Source organism: Ammodytes marinus (assembly GCF_949987685.1).
Source record: "Ammodytes marinus genome assembly, chromosome: 9".
NCBI lineage: Eukaryota > Metazoa > Chordata > Actinopteri > Uranoscopiformes > Ammodytidae > Ammodytes > Ammodytes marinus.
The window spans coordinates 10,787,603-10,807,456 of NC_137213.1; the positions used below are offsets into that span (position 1 = coordinate 10,787,603).

Below are 19,854 nucleotides of genomic sequence, written 5' to 3' on the forward strand. Positions count from 1 at the left end.
ATTTTTTCAAATCTCCATTTTAGACAGTATACTGACGCATCAGTGGGCTTCATGACTGGGACAATGTGCCGGGGTTCCTGATGATGGCCCATGTCTTCCAATACAAGGCAGGTAACGCCGACAAGAGGTGAATGATTGTGCATGCATACAAGCCTGAGCGTGAGAGGCAGACCGACAGATTATGAAATCCTGATGTGTTGAATGTATTATCCGAATCTTCCTAAATTATGGACAGTGCATTGAAGCTCATTTGTGATCGTTCAGGGTTTGTAGAGAATATACTGCCGGCGTTTAATTGGCTAAAACCGTCTCTGCAGCAAAAAGCAAAAATCAATATTCAAGCTGCAACAGCCCTGGAGATCATCAATGTTTAGCCTCATGAAATATGGCAACATTTGAATATTTGAAGGCTTGCTCATGTTATAATATCAATATCATAAACATATTTTACTCATATTGAGCTGGCTTTATCAGCACGCGAAAGTAAAACAAACCCCTGCAGTATTGTAGCGCCTTTGTCTGATGTTTTGTCTCTCTACAGACAAAATAACCCTTTACACCCATTTTGACCTTTTTCAAACGCATTAATTAGGTCTCATAGCAATGTTTTTACAGCTTACATACATCCATTTCATGTTATCAGTTATAGGAACAATATAGCGAAAATCATAAAAAAGTATACCTCAAATGGAATTTAAAAGGGATATTTTTTTTATAATTTTTTTTTATTTAACAAAACTTGTACTTTAACAGAAAAATATTTAAAAAAGATGGGGATAGTAAAGTTGGATATCATTTTATCAGCACATATTTCTTTATAAATTAAACTTCTCACTGATTATTATTTCAATTATTTTTGTGCTTTTTTTTAAGACGTTGCAAGTCAAGACCAAACTGAAGCAATGCAGTAAAAATAAAAAAGGGAGATTTTTCTCCATGTTTCATGAATAATTAAAGTGTTATTCACGCATCTATTCTATTGGCTAAATGTTTTCACAACATATTTGCAAAACCACATGTTAGAAAAAGCCTTTCATTTAGGAAGATCTGGACAAATGACTTCCCATTTTCAAAACAAGATCACAGAGATACCTTTCAGTTATTTTTACCAATCAAGAGTCCTATAAGTGAGACGGAGAATGTTGTGTTGATGTTTTGAATCTGGACTGGGAAAATAACCTCCTCAAGTCTGTTGGCTATTAATATAACAATGTTTAACTTTTGGCAGCATAAACACTGTTATATTTTGTATTAAACCAACACCTATTTTAGTAGTTAAAGCAGAGAGTCAGTTGAGAAATGAGTTACAGCTTCAATACCCTGTTTCAAACTGTTTTATTTAACTCTTCAATTTCACCTCCACAGTTTTCCCATTTCTAAATGTGTGTGTGACCCAGGAGATGGAAAGGCAGAGCCCCGGAGAGAAGCAGGCAGACACTAATAGGACTGTAGCCGCCATCACCACAGTCACCATGGCAACAGTCAGCTCCAACAACACCATTTGCACCCAGGCGCCCTCTACTTCCCTCAGCATCATCTCACCCGACAGACAGGCAGTCCAGGTAATAGATAGAACCCGTGAACTCTGCATATATTTGGCACTGAATGTAGTCCAGTTAATAGACATTCCCCTGGGACCTCAGCATGCATTGAAATATCACCTTGGATGACTGCATATATGGTTTCATTTGAGAGGAGTCCAGGTATTAGACAATAGCCCTACTTGAGACATTTATCATACTCATTGTTTGATTTGACAGACAGGATGTTCAAGTAATAGACAGTCCAGAGACTGCTGTGCCTTATTTCACTTGACTTGCAGGAAGTCCAAGTCATAGACAGTAACTTGGACCTCTGCTAGATTTATTCATTAGAGATGAGTCCATGTAATAGACAGTACCCATGACCAGTGCACTCAAATTCTTTAGTTAAGTCAAAGTAAAAAATTACAGACAAAAATGTACTCTAGTAAAAGTACCGCATTAACCTTCTTCTCGAGTAAAAGTAAGACTCGTGTCTACTTAAAGTTTTAAATGAAAACAACTTGCCAAATGTTTTCTCTAATGCAACCGTCTACAATAACATTAAGTGGGCCTATACTGTATCATATATATTTTGTTTAATGCTGCCGATGATGCTACTGGTAACACTGTCAAACAATCTCATGTATCAATTATTTGAAAGGTTATTGTTCTTATTGTGTTTACCCTCTGTGACATGGCACACATTTGGTTTTTGTCATGTGACCCAACAGGTGATCCAGCACGCCATCCACAGACCTCAGAGCATGGCAGCCCAGTACCTGCATCAGATGTACGCAGCCCAGCAGCAGCACCTCATGTTGCAAACAGCAGCACTGCAGCAGCAGCAGCAGCAGCAGCAGAGTCTGGCCTCCATACAGCAGGTCAGATCAACTCGGTCATGTGTTGGTGTAAGCACCAGGAATTCTGTGTGTAATGTTAACTTCTCTCCAATGCGTTTTCAGGCTTCAGTCTGTCAGAGGCAGCCGCCTTCTTCATCCAGCGGCAGTTTAGTTCATCAGTCCGCCGGGGTTTCACAAAACTCGGTAAGGGTCAGTGTCCCTTTTATCAATCCGACCTGCTCGGAACACAAACATTAAAGGGACTATGAACTTTTAAATGTTTTTGAAAGAGTCATATTTTTCCTCTGATGATCATAAATGACCTTTAACAGCAAACGAGAAGAATCAACAAACACTGAAGGTTCCTAGTAACTTTAACCTCTGCGTGTTTCTTTTTATCATTCATCATCATGTCGCCCCAAAATCCAGATTACTCTACCAGCATCTCCAGTGACGGCACAGCTGATTGGCCGAACCCAAACATCCAACTCCACTGGTGCAGCGACCACCATTTCCCAGCAGGCCATGCTCCTGGGAAAGAGACCGGCCAACTGTAACCAAGCTCAGATGTACCTCCGCACTCAGATGGTATAAACTTTATTCTAACATCTCAAGTTGTTTGCCATGCTCGTATACTTTAAAACGGCATGACTGCTTTGTTGTTCTCAGGCAGTGACTTTGTTTTTAATGAACTGGCCACTTGTCTCTCTCCCTGCCTTTTTTCTTTAGCTTATTCTAACCCCTGCAGCCACGGTGTCTGCAGTCCAGTCAGACCATCCTGCTGTCACCTCCTGCTCCTCTTTACCTACCTCCTCTCAGGTACAAACTTTGCCAGGCACAAAACCCATGCATGCCTCAAGACTGCAACATAAGACACTTGCGCATGAGCCACATTGCAAAAACTCAAAGATATGTCATAAGTAAGAATTGAAGATTGGGTTTTGATAAAGCACGGTTAATGGAGTTACTTCATTTTGCTTTTATATTTAGGTGCAGAATCTAGCTCTGCGTGCCCACTTGCCTGGGTCCCTGGCCACAGCCCACAATGTGATTTTAAAGCCCACCACCCAGTCCCAAGCTCTGACTCCAGCCGCGTCTTTATGCAAGACGTCGATCTGCGCCCTGAAGACCAACCAGCTGACCGACGCCTCAACAGACACAGGACCAGTAGATGCCGCCCGGCTGGCCACAGGACCGCAGATTATAACCCCAGGTGAGCTGATGTGATCAAATACTGAGGATTAAAAGGACGGTTATTAGAAAGCACCTGTGTTTTTTCCAGTCTTTATTTTTAAAACTCAGCGATGTGGAAGGGGTGATAATTATTGGGGGGGACTTTAACTTGACCCTTGACCCCAAGTTGGACCGCTCTTCTGATAAAAGCCCAGCAAAATGTAGATCAAGAAAAATTATCAATTCTTCGATTAAGGAACTGGGACTATGTGAAATTTGGAGATTTGCACACCCCAAAAATAAGGAATACTCTTTTTTTTCTCCTGTACATAACTCTTTTACCAGAATAGATTATTTTATTATATCCATGACAATGGTCCACAGAATAAGTAGCTGTGAATATCTCCCCCGTGTTATGTCTGACCATGCCCCTATTTCTTTAACAATTGTTCCAAGAGATAATTCTCAGAAATTTTATAGATGGAGAATTAATCCTGTTCTGCTACACAACCCAGAATTTGATAAATTCATTACTTCCCAAATCAAACTATTTTTAGAGATAAACTCTGGGACCGCCCCTTCTCCTTCTATCCTCTGGGAGTCGCTTAAAGCCTATCTGAGAGGGCAGATAATATCTTTCTCTAGTCACATTAAAAAAGAATCTTGGAAAAAACTGGACACTCTAGAGGCTGAAATAAAAAGACTGGAAAAGGAACACTTTAAAACAAGATCAGAAGGTTTACACAAGACTCTCTTGAGAAAACGCAACCAATACAATATTTCCAACACTTATAAAACTGAGAGAGCATTACTCAGGACTAGACAGAGATATTATGAACTGGGGGATAAGGGCAACAAACTACTAGCTTGGCAACTGAAAAAGCAAATGTCAGCATCAATGATTCATAAAGTTAAAAAACTGACAATACTACTACGTGTAACCCAAAAGAGATTAACGATTGTTTCCAAGAGTTTTACAAGAGCTTATACTGATCAGAATTTGAGAATACTGCTGATAAATGTGAGACATTCCTATCCTCATTGAAATTACCGAAGTTATCCGAAACAGATAGGGCTAGGTTAGAACAACCACTATCCAGGACTGAAATTTTCAAAGCTCTTATGTCTCTTCAGTCTGGAAAAGCCCCAGGGCTAGATGGTTTCACTCCAGAGTTTTATAAAAAATACCATAATCTTCTATTGAACCCCCTAATAGACATGTACCAACATTCAATTGATACTAAAATGTTACCCCCAACAATCCAGGAGGCCCTTATCACATTAATTTGCAAGCCAGAAAAGGACCCGGAACTCACAGGCTCCTACCGCCCTATTTCCTTGCTCTCGGTTGAGAGCAAAGTCTATGCCAAGGCTATAGCGACAAGGCTGGAGGATCATCTTCCCTTTCTTGTACATAAAGATCAGACAGGCTTTATTAAAAATAGAGTATCCATGAACAACCTTCGGCGCCTCTTCTACATAATTTCACAGACAGGAAATTTAAGTGGTTCACCCGTAATTGCCTCGCTAGATGCCGAAAAGGCATTTGACCGTGTAGAGTGGTGTTATATGTTTAAAGTCCTTGAACGCTTTGGTTTTGGCAGATATTTTACTGACTGCATTAGACTTCTGTATGACAAACCTAGAGCTAGAGTGAGCACTAATGGAACTGTATCAGACGCATTTGCTATTGGTCGCGGCACCAGGCAAGGCTGCCCTTTATCCCCCTTAATATTTGCTCTTATCCTGGAACCACTCGCCCAAAAAATAAGAGAAGACAATGCCATAAAGGGAATTTCAATTGGAAATAATATACACAAAATATCATTATACGCCGATGACATCGTTTTATTTTTAACCCACCCGGATACCTCACTTAAAGCCTTATTAAACCTAATTGACAACTTCAGTAGTTTCTCAGGCTACAAAATTAACTGGGGTAAGAGCGAGATCCTCTCATTGACTAAACCAGGTCTCCCAACGTCAATTAATCATCCTCCCTTCCAGGTTAAGCCCAAGATCAAATATCTTGGAATTGTGACGGACAGTAACATTAATAACTTATACAAACTCAATTATTTACCCTCCCTTTAAGTCTGATGGGTAGAGTAAATGTTATTAAAATGAATATACTCCCGAGACTTGTATACTTATTCCAGTCAATACCAGCTGATCCTCCAGACTCTTTCTTTAATAAATACAACACTATGGTGGGAAAGTTCATATGGTGTAACAAAGTCGCGAGAATTAAAAGATCAACCCTGTGTTTACCAATAGAGAGAGGAGGACTGGGGCTCCCTGATATGCAGCTGTACTACTGGGCTGCCCAGTTCAGACCAATTTTTTACTGGTTTGGAGGAATTGAATCCCCCTCCTGGACACAGATAGAAAGCCATATCCTAGATAGAGACGACCTATCCCATATCCCATACTGTTTTAATAATAAAAATATAAAGAAGTACACAGACAACCCCATTACAATTCATTCAATTAAAATTTGGTGCAAAGTTAATCGTTATTTAGAATGTAAACCTTCTTTGTCTCCACTTACACCTATCATGTCCAACTCATCATTAGAATTTGTGCAAAAAGACCATGGATTTAGAGTTTGGGCCCAGAAAAATATAACTAAGATTGATCACCTATATCATGGCGACACACTCATGTCATTCCAACAATTGAAAGAGATCTACCAAATTCCTACCACTCATTTTTTTTAGATATCTCCAAATGCGACACTATATAAAATCACAACTGGGTGGCTCACTGGATAAACCAAAGCTCTCTAAGCTGGAATCATTATTAACCAAAGAAATAGGTCGAAAACATATTTCCCTGATTTATAATCTCTTAGTAGCACATAGCAAAGCCAACACTAATTTGGTCAGAAGAAAATGGGAAAGCGACCTTGGTTTGCAGTTTGATGACGATCAGTGGTCTCTATTGTTTAGGGATGCACACAAAGACTATGTTAGTGTAAGATACAAACTCTGTAATTTTAAAACAATCCATAGATTCTTTTACACTCCTGAAAAGTTAAGCCGTTTCAAGAGTAATACTTCTCCAAACTGTACTAGATGTAAAATTGCGATTGGGAACCTCTTACATATGACTTGGACATGCCCAAAATTAGGCTTATGGTGGGAGGCTATAGAAGATACACTTAAGAAGGTCTTAAACATGGAATTTAGCCTTTCAGCTTCAATGGTACTACTGGGAGATCACTCCACTCTGCATTTCAATTCTGTTTATCTGGCTAACTTTTTTGGTCTAGCATTAACAGCTGCAAAAAAATGTATTTTATCTAAATGGATTGCTGAGGATCCTCCCAGCCACTCACAATGGTTGAATGAAATCAACCAATGCATGCCATTGGAGAAGATCACATATAATGTAAGAGGTAATCCACAGAGATTCCTTAAAACATGGCAAGCCTGGATTGATTTCTCAAATGTGTAGCTGGGTGTATCTGTACTGTACCACCTAATTATTTAAATTATTATCTTTATTTTAATTTTATTTATTTATTTATTATTATTTTATTTTAATTTTTTTTATTTTCAGTTTTTTCTGTTGCATCTTCATCTTATCTGTTAATTATTTGGAAAGTATACAAAAAGCTCTTATTTATACATGATCACTCAAAATGTTATGTGTATTCTACGGTTCTCTTGGGTCCGGTTGTTACCTACCGGGCCACCCTTTATTGCCTGTCTGTTCTAACCCGATTATAAGAGATGTCAAATTGGATGGCATATCATTTTTGTGTAATCTCTAGACTGTGTATTGTGTCATATGGAATTAATCCTTTCCCTATACAACACGTAATTGATGCTGTAATTTAAGGAGATATGCTGTACTGCCTATGCCACATAGCAAAACCTAGCAGATGCCATGTATAATTAAGTTGATCTGTTATTATCTTAACTTTCCTCAACTTAACATGCATTTTTTTTTCTTTCCCTGTATAAAACCTGAAAAACCCAATAAATACAATTAAAAAAAAAAAAAAGAAAGCACCTGTGATTCAGTCTTAAAAGGTGGGTTCAGCGATTCTGGAGAACGTTTGTTGTAAAATCAGCTACCTGTATGTTTACCGTGTGTGCTCTGAAAAGAAAATCCAGTGGTAATACACAGCCTAGGTTCTGTAAACATACATTTTGCTTGCTACAGTGGGCCCCCTTTGTTAACCCTTTGTTTACATACCAGTTTTAGAGTCTAGGCTGTGTGTAACACCAGATTTGTTTTCAGCACACAAAATATGCGGCTTGCAGGAAGCTGTTCATGAAGAAATTGTTTGACAGCAAACGTTTTCCAGAATCACTGACTCCATCTTTAATAAGTGCCACAGTACAAATGTGCATGTAAATGTAGGTATCATCTCACTTCTCACAGTTTTTAATGCATGAACCTTCACAGGAGTGTTAAGGGTTCTTTTACTTTCTGGTCAATCATTATGAAGAGATCCTTATTTATTTGTTTGTGTCTGCCTATGCATGTCTCTCCCAGCAGCCTACTCTCCAATGCAGACCCACGCTCTGGTCAAGCAGCAGCAGCTATCATGTCCCCCAGGCCCGTGTCTGGCCCACCACCAGCTCTTCCTCCAGCAGACTACAGTAGGCCCTCCCAACCACCGGCAGCTCCAGCCCATTGCCCTCAGAGTGGCACCTCAAGAACCCACCTCACACCCTCTTGCTCTGTCCGTAAAAAGACTATGCACTCCCAGTACCCAAACACAAACCAACAACGACACCCATGCCCCTCCTCCTTTTTCTTCTTCTTCTTCTCCATTTTTCACCAGTACATTATCATCCTCAACTCAGACTGGGACCATCCAGCCTCAGCCTCCCCCTCTGCTGGCAGCCCCACAGCGTAGGACTCTGTTCCCCCAGGTTCATAACCAGCCTCCCCCTCCCCCTCCACCCCTCACCCTTCTGCCCAGGCCGACCCTCAACCCCCCAGCCTCACTCCACGGTCTGTCCCTTCACTCCATCCGGGCGCTGGCCGTCCGGTCGGGTCAGGTGCTGCTGACGGAGCGGGAGCTGCCCGTGGCGGAGGCTCTGGCCCAGATGCCCTACCAGAACCTGCCCCCTCCGCAGACGGTGGCAGTCGACCTGAAAATGCATCCGGTCAGACGCAGTGATACGCCATTGGTGAGACGGTTATGCGGTGGTTCAGATTTGCTACTACTACAACTACTTGTGCACATGTAAAGATTTGGAGTGACTTTAAGAGTCTACCTCCCTTGTGTGTATATATTCTGCTCAAACTTTTATTGTATTTTAGTTTATTTTGTTCTATATTTTCTACGTGGAGCACAGACAAATAAAGTATTTTGAAGATTTGCCTTGTTTGAGTTTGTGTTATTTTGACTAAAAGCTTTGTTGTTGAATTTCAGTCGGGGCAAACATGCAAAGTGAACGGATTGAGCTCCGAGGAGAGGAGAGCTGAATGTTCTCCCAGTCAACAGAGAGACAGGATCCCTACACCCCTCGCTGTGCCTCCTAAGCAGAATGGTGAAGGTAATATATGAAACTAACTAAGGGATTGACAATAGATTTAATGAAATCAAGATCATTTGAAAATGTAGGCCTGGTTCTCTTATCTTTAATGCCTCTTATTGTTCAGCAGTGATGGGGTCGTCCTCCATTGTATCCAGTCGCTCGGTGATCAGGTCACAAGTGATGGAAGAAGATCCGTCCCAACTCATCACCTCCAAAAGTAGCACCAGCCCTCCCCCTCCATCTCCTCCTCTACCTCCGCCCGTCTTGGCAGCAGCGTACAGAGGCCCGATCCAGCCCCCCTCCTCCCCATCCCACCCATCTGGAAGCCCAAACAGGATACTCACAACCCAGGTCCTAACACACCTCGTGGAGGGCTTCGTCATCCGAGAGGGGCTGGAGCCGTTTCCGGTAAATGTGGAAACTGTGGTTTTTAGCAAACTATACAAAAAAAGGAGCAAATAGTGAATATGTTTGGGACTATTTTCACAGCGGATTAATACACATTTGGGCTCTAGCATCGGTTTACTCTAGTGTAGTGTTTACGCTGCATGACGGTCACAATGCAGTAATTTAGGATTTAGTAAAGTATAACTTCATATCATAAGATTTAACAAAAATATGTATCTACACAGCACTTATGTCTCTTTCTATTTCAGTATATGTTATGTAACTTTCTAAATGGACTTCCTAATACAGGTGGTCCCCTCTATGCTGTTTGCAGACCAGCATGCTTCACTTCCTGAATCCCAGGAGATACGAACCAATGGGGACGCAGAGGCCGAGGACAGTCCACTGGACGCTGACCAGTCAGATTCAAGCGACTCTGAGATGGAAAACGACGACCTTGCAGCAGATGGTGAGGTGGTGTGTGTGTGTGTGTGTGTGTGTGTGTGTGTGTGTGTGTGTGTGTGTGTGTGTGTGTGTGTGTGTGTGTGTGTGTGTGTGTACTGTATATATGTGTGTGATGTGGGACTTACAGCTGGTACTATGCAGTTGCAGAGCTGGAGGACAGTGAGCCTGTCGTGCTGCAGTGTGAGTTCTGTGGCAGCAGAGGTTTCGCTCACACGTTTCTTCGCTCCAAACGCTTCTGCTCCATGACCTGTGTCAGAAGGTAAATAAGTCACGCACACGTTGAGTACACATACGTACGTATGTTTGAGTATTTCCATTTCATGCACCTGTGTACTTCTACTCCACAACATCTCAGAAGAAAATGTTATTGCACTTCATTTGTCTGAAAAGCTTTTCAGATTAAAATGTCAACATTCCCCTCCGGTCCTTTGCAAACCATGTATCTCCAAAGTTGTTGATTTTGATTTGAATCTTTACGATGAACTGAAGGTTCAAATGTTCCCAATAGTACAGTATATAAAGGAGGGACTTTTCAAAGTGCTGAATGAATCTAATTTAGCGCTTTGTGCTTAGGTTCAGTGTGAGCCGCACCAAGCGTATCACCGTGCCCAGAGCAGGTCGCTGGGGTCCCAGGCCGACAGGCAGGAGAGGACGACCCCCCAGCAGAGTCAACGGAGCCTCCAGAGAACACTTTCTGAGACTACAGGTCAGTTAACAGCACTGACTGGTTTCTTATCGCAGAGTGCACAAGTGCTGCAGGGATCACTGGTCTCTCTTGGCAACAGCTGCATCTGACAGGAGCAAAGCATCGAAGGAGACTCCTGGATTCTGATTACATTTAGAACGTTTAAAATACTGTAATGCATTCCTCTAAATTAAACTTTTCTTTTTTTGGAATATGACAATCAAACCATTACATTACATTTGTTTCAGCATGTTTGGTTTAAAGCAACATTTTCTGGCTAAAACCTGGTTGTTCACTGTAAGTAGTCTGTACCAACACACACCAGAGACACAGTATTTGTCTGATTTGTCCTTTGTGTTTCAAAGGCTCGTGATGAATCAACTCGACGAGGCTCACCGAGAGATGGGGATGAGGATGAAGAGGAGCAGCAGGGAGAAAGGGAGGAAGAGGAGGAGGAGGAAGAGGAACCTCCCGTTCCCATGACGACCAGGCTGCGGAAACAGGCTGCGAGAGAGAGAGAGCAGGAGAGAGAGCCGGAGCAAGGGACCACGGAAACTATTAATGTTTCTGATGGAGAAGCAGAAGACGTCGGCCGTCCGTCTCAGTGGGGCGTGGAACAAGTGTTTTCTTACATCAACTCCCTGCCAGGTACCGCCGTGACTTGAGCCTCTTTTGGTCTTTGAAAATGAATAAGTTGCTTAGTAGCCTACTGTGTTTAAGAATGTAACTCTAGACCACGGCTAATTTTTTTACAACTGGAAAGTTTTAATATGGGGGTTGAGGTTAAAGACACCACATGAACCACAATATTGACGCTTCGAGTCAAGCTCTCTCTCTCTCCGTACATTTCCGTCCTATCTCTCAACTATACTTTATGGCAAAAATTGCCCTCAAAAAATACCTTGTTGTTTGAAATGAATCATTAAAAATGACAACAGACAGAGAAACACACTCACTCTCTCTTGTGTTTTCTGCAGGTGGTCAGGATGCAGCCGCTCAGTTTCGCTCCCAGGAAATAGATGGCCAGGCTCTGCTGCTTCTCACGGAGGAACACCTGGTCAGCACCATGAACCTCAGACTGGGACCTGCACTCAAAATCTGCGCCCATATCAACTCTCTGAAAGACACATGAACAAGTTAACGTGTTTGCTTCTCGCCCCCCAAGAACGGATTTTTGTAATGATGACGAAAAAGAGAAGGACGCAAACACAGAGCTGATCATGTTGATATTGTTAACGCACAGACTGCGGTTTTGTCCCTCGACCACTGCCAAGGATTTCACTCACAGTTGCTTGTGTGTCGCACTCGAGTGAAGTCCAAACTCAGCTGATTTTTTCTCCTCATTTTCATCGTAGTGATTGTAGCAGTTTACTGTAGCTCCCGTTATCCATTTGTTTCAAAATGGTTTTTAAAGGTCCTTTGTATCATTTGTAAAAAAAAAAACAAAGACAACAACTTTACATTGTTTCACATGAAAGGTACCGGATGCTGTACAATTTCAAAGTTTACAAAACAGAGAGGAAGTTTTTAATACACTTATCATCAGCAAACAGTTGAGTTGTAATGACTTGATGGAACCAAACTGATGTTATTTATGAACTATTTATTATTGCCATAATTATTATACAAATAAAACCATTTAAATATTCTGCACTGTTTTTGTGGTTTTGTGATACCAAACTTCTATGGAAACCTTGCTGAGTCAATGTTGACAACACAAAAACGTGTTAAGTACAAAAGCAATACAAGGTTTATGCTTTTAGGTTCAACCACATGAAGGACATTTCTTGTGTTTTGTTGAATCACCACCAGAGGGCACAATTTATACAGTTGCAATGCTGCAGTCAAAGGATACTACTTGCTGTAGTCTGGCGAGACTAGTCAAAGGACAAAGCATGCAGACATAATCCCAATTGTTCCTTCTGAGTCCTCTTCCCTGTAAAAAAAGATTACAGTTTGACCATTGATTAAGCCTTACACGTCCACATTCCATATGTCAAAAAAATATGTAAACATTAAAATAATTGGTATATAAGAGTGGTGAAGGAAGTACTTAATGATCATATTTATCATTTCACCTTCTTACAATTAGAGGCAGAAAGAACATGTACCATAAACATTATTTGTGCACTTACCTCTGTATTATCACCTGGTATAACTCAAACAATAATGACACATAAACACGACTCGCCATCAGTGATAACTTTATTTATTTGACAGTTCACTTTTACAGCTCTTTCTTACACCTAAGAGACAGATTAAAATTGATATTTGGAGCATTGCTATAATCATTTAAGTGCAAGTGAGTACATTTCTCTACTGAAAAATACTACAGAATATATCAGATATCATACGCTTTCTACGCTATACATGGGGAATGTGCTGCCTGGATGTGAAAACTTATCGATGGAATGTTTGCAGAGACGGTCTGGAATGGAAAAAACTGAAACAGTAACAGAGATTACAGCATATATAGAGGAGGTTTCCATGCACACTATTTGGTTCACAAGGCTACTGTGCAAAAAGTTTTAAGACATTGAGCGATATCAATGTGATACGAAATGTCATGAACTGGATGACAGATGAGCGCTCGCAGAGGCAACACGGTCCATCAGTTTACAGGCACTGCATAGATGAGTTTATACATTCGAAATCAGGTAAAATCTCATTTATTTCACAGGTCTGTTAAGTAATTTCCAAATAACTTCCTGGAAATAACCATGTAATGTGTTTACTAATGATAGATAAAGCAGAGAATGATCAGCTGGTAATTTGAGAGCTTCAGTCAGAGGATGAATGCAAACTGTGTCTACAAACAAACATATCTGTCTGTTTATATGAAGGATATAAGGTTCCAAAAATTTCTGTCAACAAAATGTATTAAAAAAAAATTTCTTTATAAATATAACCAAATTATTTCCAGGAAACTATTAAGAAAAAAAATCACAGATCTGTTGAATAAAGTTACCTTATATCTTTCTTTTCTGTAAGCTTAGGGTTTATTGCATCTTTTAAAGTTGATTCTTTGTCGCCGGCATATGACAGAATTTTAACGCCAGCTATAATCAAATCTGAAATATAAGCGGAGAAATTAAAAAATGACCTGAACTCTGTGAAAACATATAAACTGTATAATTTTGAAGCTTTCTCCATGTGACTCGCCAATAACCTGAGGATGTGACCATACGTCTAAGGATTATAAAGCCTGGGAGAAATTGAAATATAAAAATAAAAAAATGCGACTGTTGGAAGACGAAGATGAAGTACTATAGAATAGATAACTAAATACATCTTAACCTTTATTACACACTGCACCTTTAAGAAAAATGAGTTAATTTTCCATTTGCAATACTCACTCAAAAAAAGAGAAACAGATAGTGTTTTGTACGACGCATGGCAGTCAAGTAACAGAACGTAAAATCTATTAAAAAAAAATTATAAATAAATGTAAAAAAAAAACAGGAATGAGCCTTTTTCGTTGGGGAATGCATTCAACATATTGCCTCTCTGCTTTCTTGCTGGTTATTCTCTAGCGTGACATAATAAGGGTTTGGGACACTTTTTCCCGATGGGCAGCAGCAGCAGCTTATGATGACAGCTGACCCATTCAAATGGGCCGGAGGATACTTGAGATTTAAAGTGTCATAGTTGGGGCTGTCAGCCTAGCTTTTTCAGGGCGTGCTCCCAGTGACCGGGCCACCCCCCGTCTCTACAGAAATGGACTTGACCAGCTCCTCCACCCAGCGCACCTCTGACGCCACCTGCTCTGCTAGGAACTCGTAGCGGTTTTCCAGACGCCCGAACTTACGCTTGAGGATGTTGGCGGCCTGCATTGTGAGCCGGGCCTCTTCCTGGGTCTTCTTGCGCTGGCTTTGGGTGCGCTGCAGCTCTGTGCGGATGTGGCTCAAGTCGCTGGAGATGCTCTGGTTCTCCTCTTTGTACCAACCCTCTTTCTCCTCGTATATGGAGAGCAGAGCGGCCACGTCCTCGCGACAGGAGCGCTGGTTCCTCTCCAGATCCCTCAGGCCTTCCTCTGCGGCTGCTATCTCCTCCAGCACCTGGGAGAAGCGCTCAAAGTTAACGTAGGTGTTGTTGGGCGGCATGCTGGAGTGAGACTTGATGGTGTACTCCTTCAGACGAGTTGTCTTCAGCCGCCGGCGCTCTGCCTTCTGGTCCCTCTCCTCCTGCCGCACGTTTCGCCTCTTGATCACCTGGGAGAGGGACAGGTGGAAAAAGGCATGAAATACAAAATGGATATCCTGACCCATATTTGAGAACGATACCAATCCAGATGAATGAAAGTTTTTTTTATTTTTTAAATCTGATAAAATCAATTAATCAATCAATTAATATCTCAGCACTGTGAATAATGAAAATGTAATTTGTTTCCAACATGTTTTGGCACATGTACAGCAGAGCATTTCATCTCTGTTGACCAGATTTTGAATGTTACACTACTTCCGCAAACATAAATGCTGCATAAAACACCACCCACCTTAATCCATGAGTGTTCAAGGCTGTCATTGATCTTCATTCTCTTCCTGGAAAGAAGGAAAAAAAATATCCACAAGTAAGAAGATGACACAGCAGACACTGAAATGTGTTTTCACAGAGATTTTTCTTCTTTACTTTTGGGCAAAAAAATAAAATCAATAATGAAAGGCTTCATACTTGGGATCCTTGACCAGCAGTCGGCGTATGAAGTCCTTGGCCAGTTCGCTAGTGTTGCTGAAGTATTCCTCATCGAAGTCGTAGTTGACAGCTGAGATGTTGGTCAGGGTTTCCTGCTTGGTCTCACCCAGAAATGGTGAAGCACCACTCAGCCTGCAGGAAGGACACAAAGGAAGGACTTATTTTTACACAAGTTTCCTACAACTTAGATTTAAGACTTTCTTGATGCCAATCGGGATGAATTCAAGACCAATTTTACAAGAACAAAAAACTGCATAAAGAGTCTGATATCAATTGTTAAGTCAGAATAAAAAAATAAATAAAAGTGTACCCCCAATGTTTCAACTTTTTAAAAGACTTCTGAAAGTTCAATTTAAGAAATTTTCATTTAAATCACAGACTTATTTTTAGATTAATGAATTCAATGCCGTTTAAGGATCCGTGGGGAACCTTGATATAAAACACACAAGATGAGGAGCTCAGTGATTTACTACGTGATTAGAAGCAGTACTCACAAGATGTATGTGATTACGCCGATGCTCCTGCAGAGAAGAGAAGAAACAAAGGTGAATTAAAACGTTCACATGGGTCAGTGAACAGCTTTAGAAGGAATGGGGGAAAATAAGAACATGTTGCCATCTTACCACATGTCCGCCTCCAGTCCAAGCGGTTCGTAGTTGACTATTTCGGGCGCTGTGAATCACAGAGGAATGAACACTTTAATTCAAAGCAGATGTGGAGGCCTGAGACGCACCACCATCATTCACTTCCGAGGTTTCGCTTCAAGTTGCCAACGCGGGCACACAAGCAGGACAGAAAAAGATTTGGGGAATTGTTTTTCTTCTACTCTGTGAAACGGGAGAGGAATAGAAACAACAGACTCACCAACAAACTCTGGCGTTCCAAAGATGTTCTTGAACTCATTTCCATCTTTAATCTGATGAGCGATCCCAAAGTCAATCAGCTTGATCCTGGGGTTGGGGACGTTCTTGTCCAGCAGCATGATATTCTCCGGCTAAAAGACAGTGAGAGAGTGAAGTGTTGATACAAGCACACATGTAAATAAGAGGCTACAGTAAACAGAGTAGCAGCTTATCTCAGCATATACTGGGCCAGCAGAGAGGGGGGGGGGGTTACTGTTTATAAGTAGCAAATAGCAATGGCAAACCATAATCAATATATGCCTAGAATATGTTGATGAGGAGTGGTATCATCTTCCATATGCTGATTTTAAAACACATTTTATATGCCAGTAAAGCAAAAAAGACACGCAATTATTATTCAAAAACCTTTTAGTACCACAACATAGCAAGCAGCTTGAAAGTTTTACCTTTCTACAACACTGTCCTCTCTTACAGTGGAAAAATCCCTCTGCACATAAGGTGCAAGATACTTAAACTACAACATAAACAAGGCTCTGTAAACTGGTATGTAAACATAAGGGGCCCACCGTAGCTAGCAACATGTCCCTTTACAGAGCCTAGCCTGTGTATTAACACCATTTTTTTAAACTTCACACACAGTACGGACAGGTAGCATTTGTGAGGAGATATTCAATTATTTTGACGAAAAGTGATTTTTGTCAACAAGCCTTCTCCAGAATGGCTGACTCCACCTTCAACAGTACTTCATGTTCTCACTAAGATGTCAACTACGACCGTAGTCCGAGAGCCTCACAAACCAGCCATCTCTAAAGCAAACACAGAGCACTGACCTTGAGGTCAAAGTGGGCGATGCGTTTGGAGTGTAGATAGTGAACCCCGTCCAGGATCTGCTTGAGGAACTGCGTGGCCTCCTCCTCCGTCAGGGATTCCTTCTCTGCCAGGAAGTCAAAGAGCTCTCCCCCGGACACCAGCTCCAGGATCAGTATCACGTCCGTCTTGTTCTCAAAGATGTCGTGCAGCGTGATGATGTTGCTGTGTTGGATCTCGCGCAGGATGTTGACCTCGCGCTCGATCTCCTCGCGGCTCACCCCGCGCCGGCTGGACGACAGACGCCGCTTCTTGATGAACTTGGCCGCGTACTCCTCGCCCGTGCTCTTCTCTATGCATTTACGCACGATGGCAAACTGTCCGCTGCAGGGGAGGAGAGAATCAAGAGGTGGGATTGAATAATAAGCATTATTCAATAATAAGCATTATTCTTTGAGGCTATGATTACTTTTGATGGGCAGTTAGTCACAATTATTCTTTTTTAACATCTCATAGATTATGGCTTCAAAGAAGGTTAAACCAGAAGGTGTTTTTTTGTCTTTCTTAGCAAAGGTTTAAAAAGGAAAATAACCATTACCAATAATCCAATACGGACAAGAACAATATAATCTTAATGTCTGACTCTGCATATCACACACACACACACACACACACACACACACACACACACACACACACACACACACACACACACACACACACACACACACACACACACACACACACACACACACACACACACACACACACACACACACACACACACACACACACACACACACACACACACACACACACACACACACACACACACACACGAGGTGAAAAAGGGACATTGAGATGCAGTGATGTAATTTTTTTTTGCTGCATTACTGCAGAATTAAAATAGCTCTGGTTGAAAGATGAGTTGAGTCTATTTGATGACTCATTTATAAACTATTGGGCACAGAGAAAAAAAGATATGTAATATGTTATTGACACACACTTAAAACTAATTCAAACTTCCTTAGATAAAATATTTGGATGATTTACAGCTTGTGCTTCTCAAACACTTTGTTAAGTATGTGATTTGATTGCAATCCATTCACAGCTTGTAAAAGAGAGCAGCAAAACATTTCATGGAACTCACTTTGATACTGTATGTGAGCTAGCCTGGTCAGACTAGCCTGATCTTGTGAGCTTCTCATTAGTGTCTCGATGAATGTGAAGCTCGCGCGAGATCAGTCTGGTATCACCAGGCTATATCTGAGCTTTTTTTTTTAAAATGTTTTTTACAAATAATAACTCAATTAACTCATGCTAGTATGTACTAACAACTAATTAGACATGCATGAATCTCTGAAGGCATTCAAACGTAGAATGAATACAAAGATCCTGAAGTTCCCTAACTGTGTATTGGCTGCATTCACAATTTGTCCACCAACTAGGACTGGGGATTGTGTAACATGAGACACATGTTAAGAGTCCAGAGTAATCAGCAGCTGCGTCTTCAGTGGGGGCATTTCACCAATGTCTTCAGATACAGTAATACATTTGCATAACATACCTGCCCAGCTCCTCTCCCATGTCATAACACATCTCCACATCCTCCTGCCTGAAGCCAGCCATGGTGAGCAGACTGGAACAATGATTGGATCGAAGCCTTGGATTTCCCTGCAATGAGGAAGAAAGGAAGAAAAAGAGAAAGATATAAACCAGGGGGCCTACAGCTGTTTTTTTTTAATAGGTATGTCATTCATGTATTACAGGTCACTCAAAATACACAACTTAAAAGCAATAAATCATATTGTAATTCTAATGTTGCAACTTGATCATGCTTTACTGATCTATGTGATGTTAATGCCAGAGGCATTTGTAAATTGTTTTAAAAATAGATGCTACCAATTACTTTTTCAATGTAAATGTCAGTATGTCTTAGCATTTTTAAGACTTTTGAAAGATTGATTTTAAGAGATTTTAATTTACGGCTTAATTTTTATTTCACCCAATCAATGTCTTTAAAGATCTTCAGGAGAGAACCCAATAACCACTGACAGCAGTGATTGTTGTTGACATGACCGACTGCCCTGTTAGTAGATCCAAACTGTGATTTAAGTCTTTAGTTATTATGAGCCAGAATGAGCTTTTTCCACATAGATGGAAGTTCAACTCTAAGTACCTTGGCTTCTTTCCTCCTTATTTGGCTCGACTGCGCACAGCTGTAGTTTTTCATTTAGTTTTTCTGGCTGATGTCAGACCTTTGCATACCAATCCTACTGACATCACCTCCTGCTGCTATCACTGACTATGTTAAAGGGACTGGGACTCAACCAAACTACTACTAAGTGTTCTTTTTCTCATTACAACCCTGTGTAACATGACTGGTGTTAAATAATATTTGTATATATCTGATTATAGCGTTTAAACTATGCTTTTAACACGCTGGTTAAGGCTGTTTAAGAGGCTGAATAGCGACCCTGCAGGTTAAAAAATGTGATACAGGAGGATGTGACTTTTTTTCTTATCGTTTTTTTCTACTCGGGATAACATTAGTTAAAACAGCACAAAGGTCTATTGACACACACACAAGAGGAAACTCGTGCCATACACACAACCTATAAACCTTTTCAAGTTTATAGGTAAACAAAAACATTCAAATAAAAAAATGAAGGGTGTAGGGACGACAGACAGCTAGCTTAGCTGGTTAACTAGCTAACGTGAACATACTGTAAAAACACCGGCTCTCGCTGAAGGAGAAAATAAGGAAAACAAGCGACAAATGCCACTGAAACACTGGCAGTAGAGTGTATATTTGACCAAGAAAGGAGTAAAAGTATTGCTAGTATAAAGGTGTACTTACAGTAGAGTCGGTTAGTGCTGCATTCCTCTCCGATGTAACTGAACAGTGTCAAGCTC

At 41.0% G+C, this 19,854-nt stretch overlaps 2 protein-coding genes across 2 annotated transcripts; one reads left to right on the forward strand and one right to left on the reverse strand.

The window, feature by feature from the left end:
* Nucleotides 1-31: 31 nt before the first annotated feature.
* Nucleotides 32-11,708, forward strand: LOC307255337 (polyhomeotic homolog 3; the record flags this gene model as incomplete). The annotated part of the gene is made up of 15 exons (XM_080034018.1): nt 32-127; nt 1,366-1,562; nt 2,255-2,404; nt 2,486-2,566; nt 2,792-2,950; nt 3,092-3,181; nt 3,353-3,575; nt 8,048-8,688; nt 8,934-9,057; nt 9,167-9,447; nt 9,736-9,895; nt 10,033-10,150; nt 10,465-10,597; nt 10,942-11,224; nt 11,554-11,708. The coding sequence occupies exons 1-15, from the start codon at nt 91-93 to the stop codon at nt 11,706-11,708; spliced, it is 2,832 nt and encodes a 943-aa protein (XP_079890144.1). The 5' UTR covers nt 32-90.
* Nucleotides 11,709-12,763: 1,055 nt separating this feature from the next.
* Nucleotides 12,764-19,854, reverse strand: dapk3 (death-associated protein kinase 3). Its single transcript, XM_080033991.1, has 9 exons — nt 19,799-19,854; nt 18,506-18,612; nt 16,962-17,322; nt 16,133-16,262; nt 15,892-15,940; nt 15,763-15,789; nt 15,248-15,400; nt 15,072-15,117; nt 12,764-14,787 (listed from the first exon to the last, which is right to left on the reverse strand). Exons 2-9 carry the CDS (start codon nt 18,565-18,567, stop codon nt 14,248-14,250), a joined length of 1,368 nt encoding a protein of 455 aa, XP_079890117.1. The 5' UTR covers nt 18,568-18,612; nt 19,799-19,854; the 3' UTR covers nt 12,764-14,247.

Coding starts and splice junctions, on each gene's coding strand:
- dapk3 (XM_080033991.1), bottom strand. CDS start 18,567: ATGGCTGGCTTCAGGCAGGAGGATGTGGAGATGTGTTATGACATGGGA. Junction 15,941..16,132: donor TGGAACGCCAGAGTTTGTTG/GTGAGTCTGTTG, acceptor TGTGATTCACAG/CGCCCGAAATAGTCAACTAC. Junction 14,788..15,071: donor TTGAACACTCATGGATTAAG/GTGGGTGGTGTT, acceptor TCCCTCTCCCAG/GTGATCAAGAGGCGAAACGT.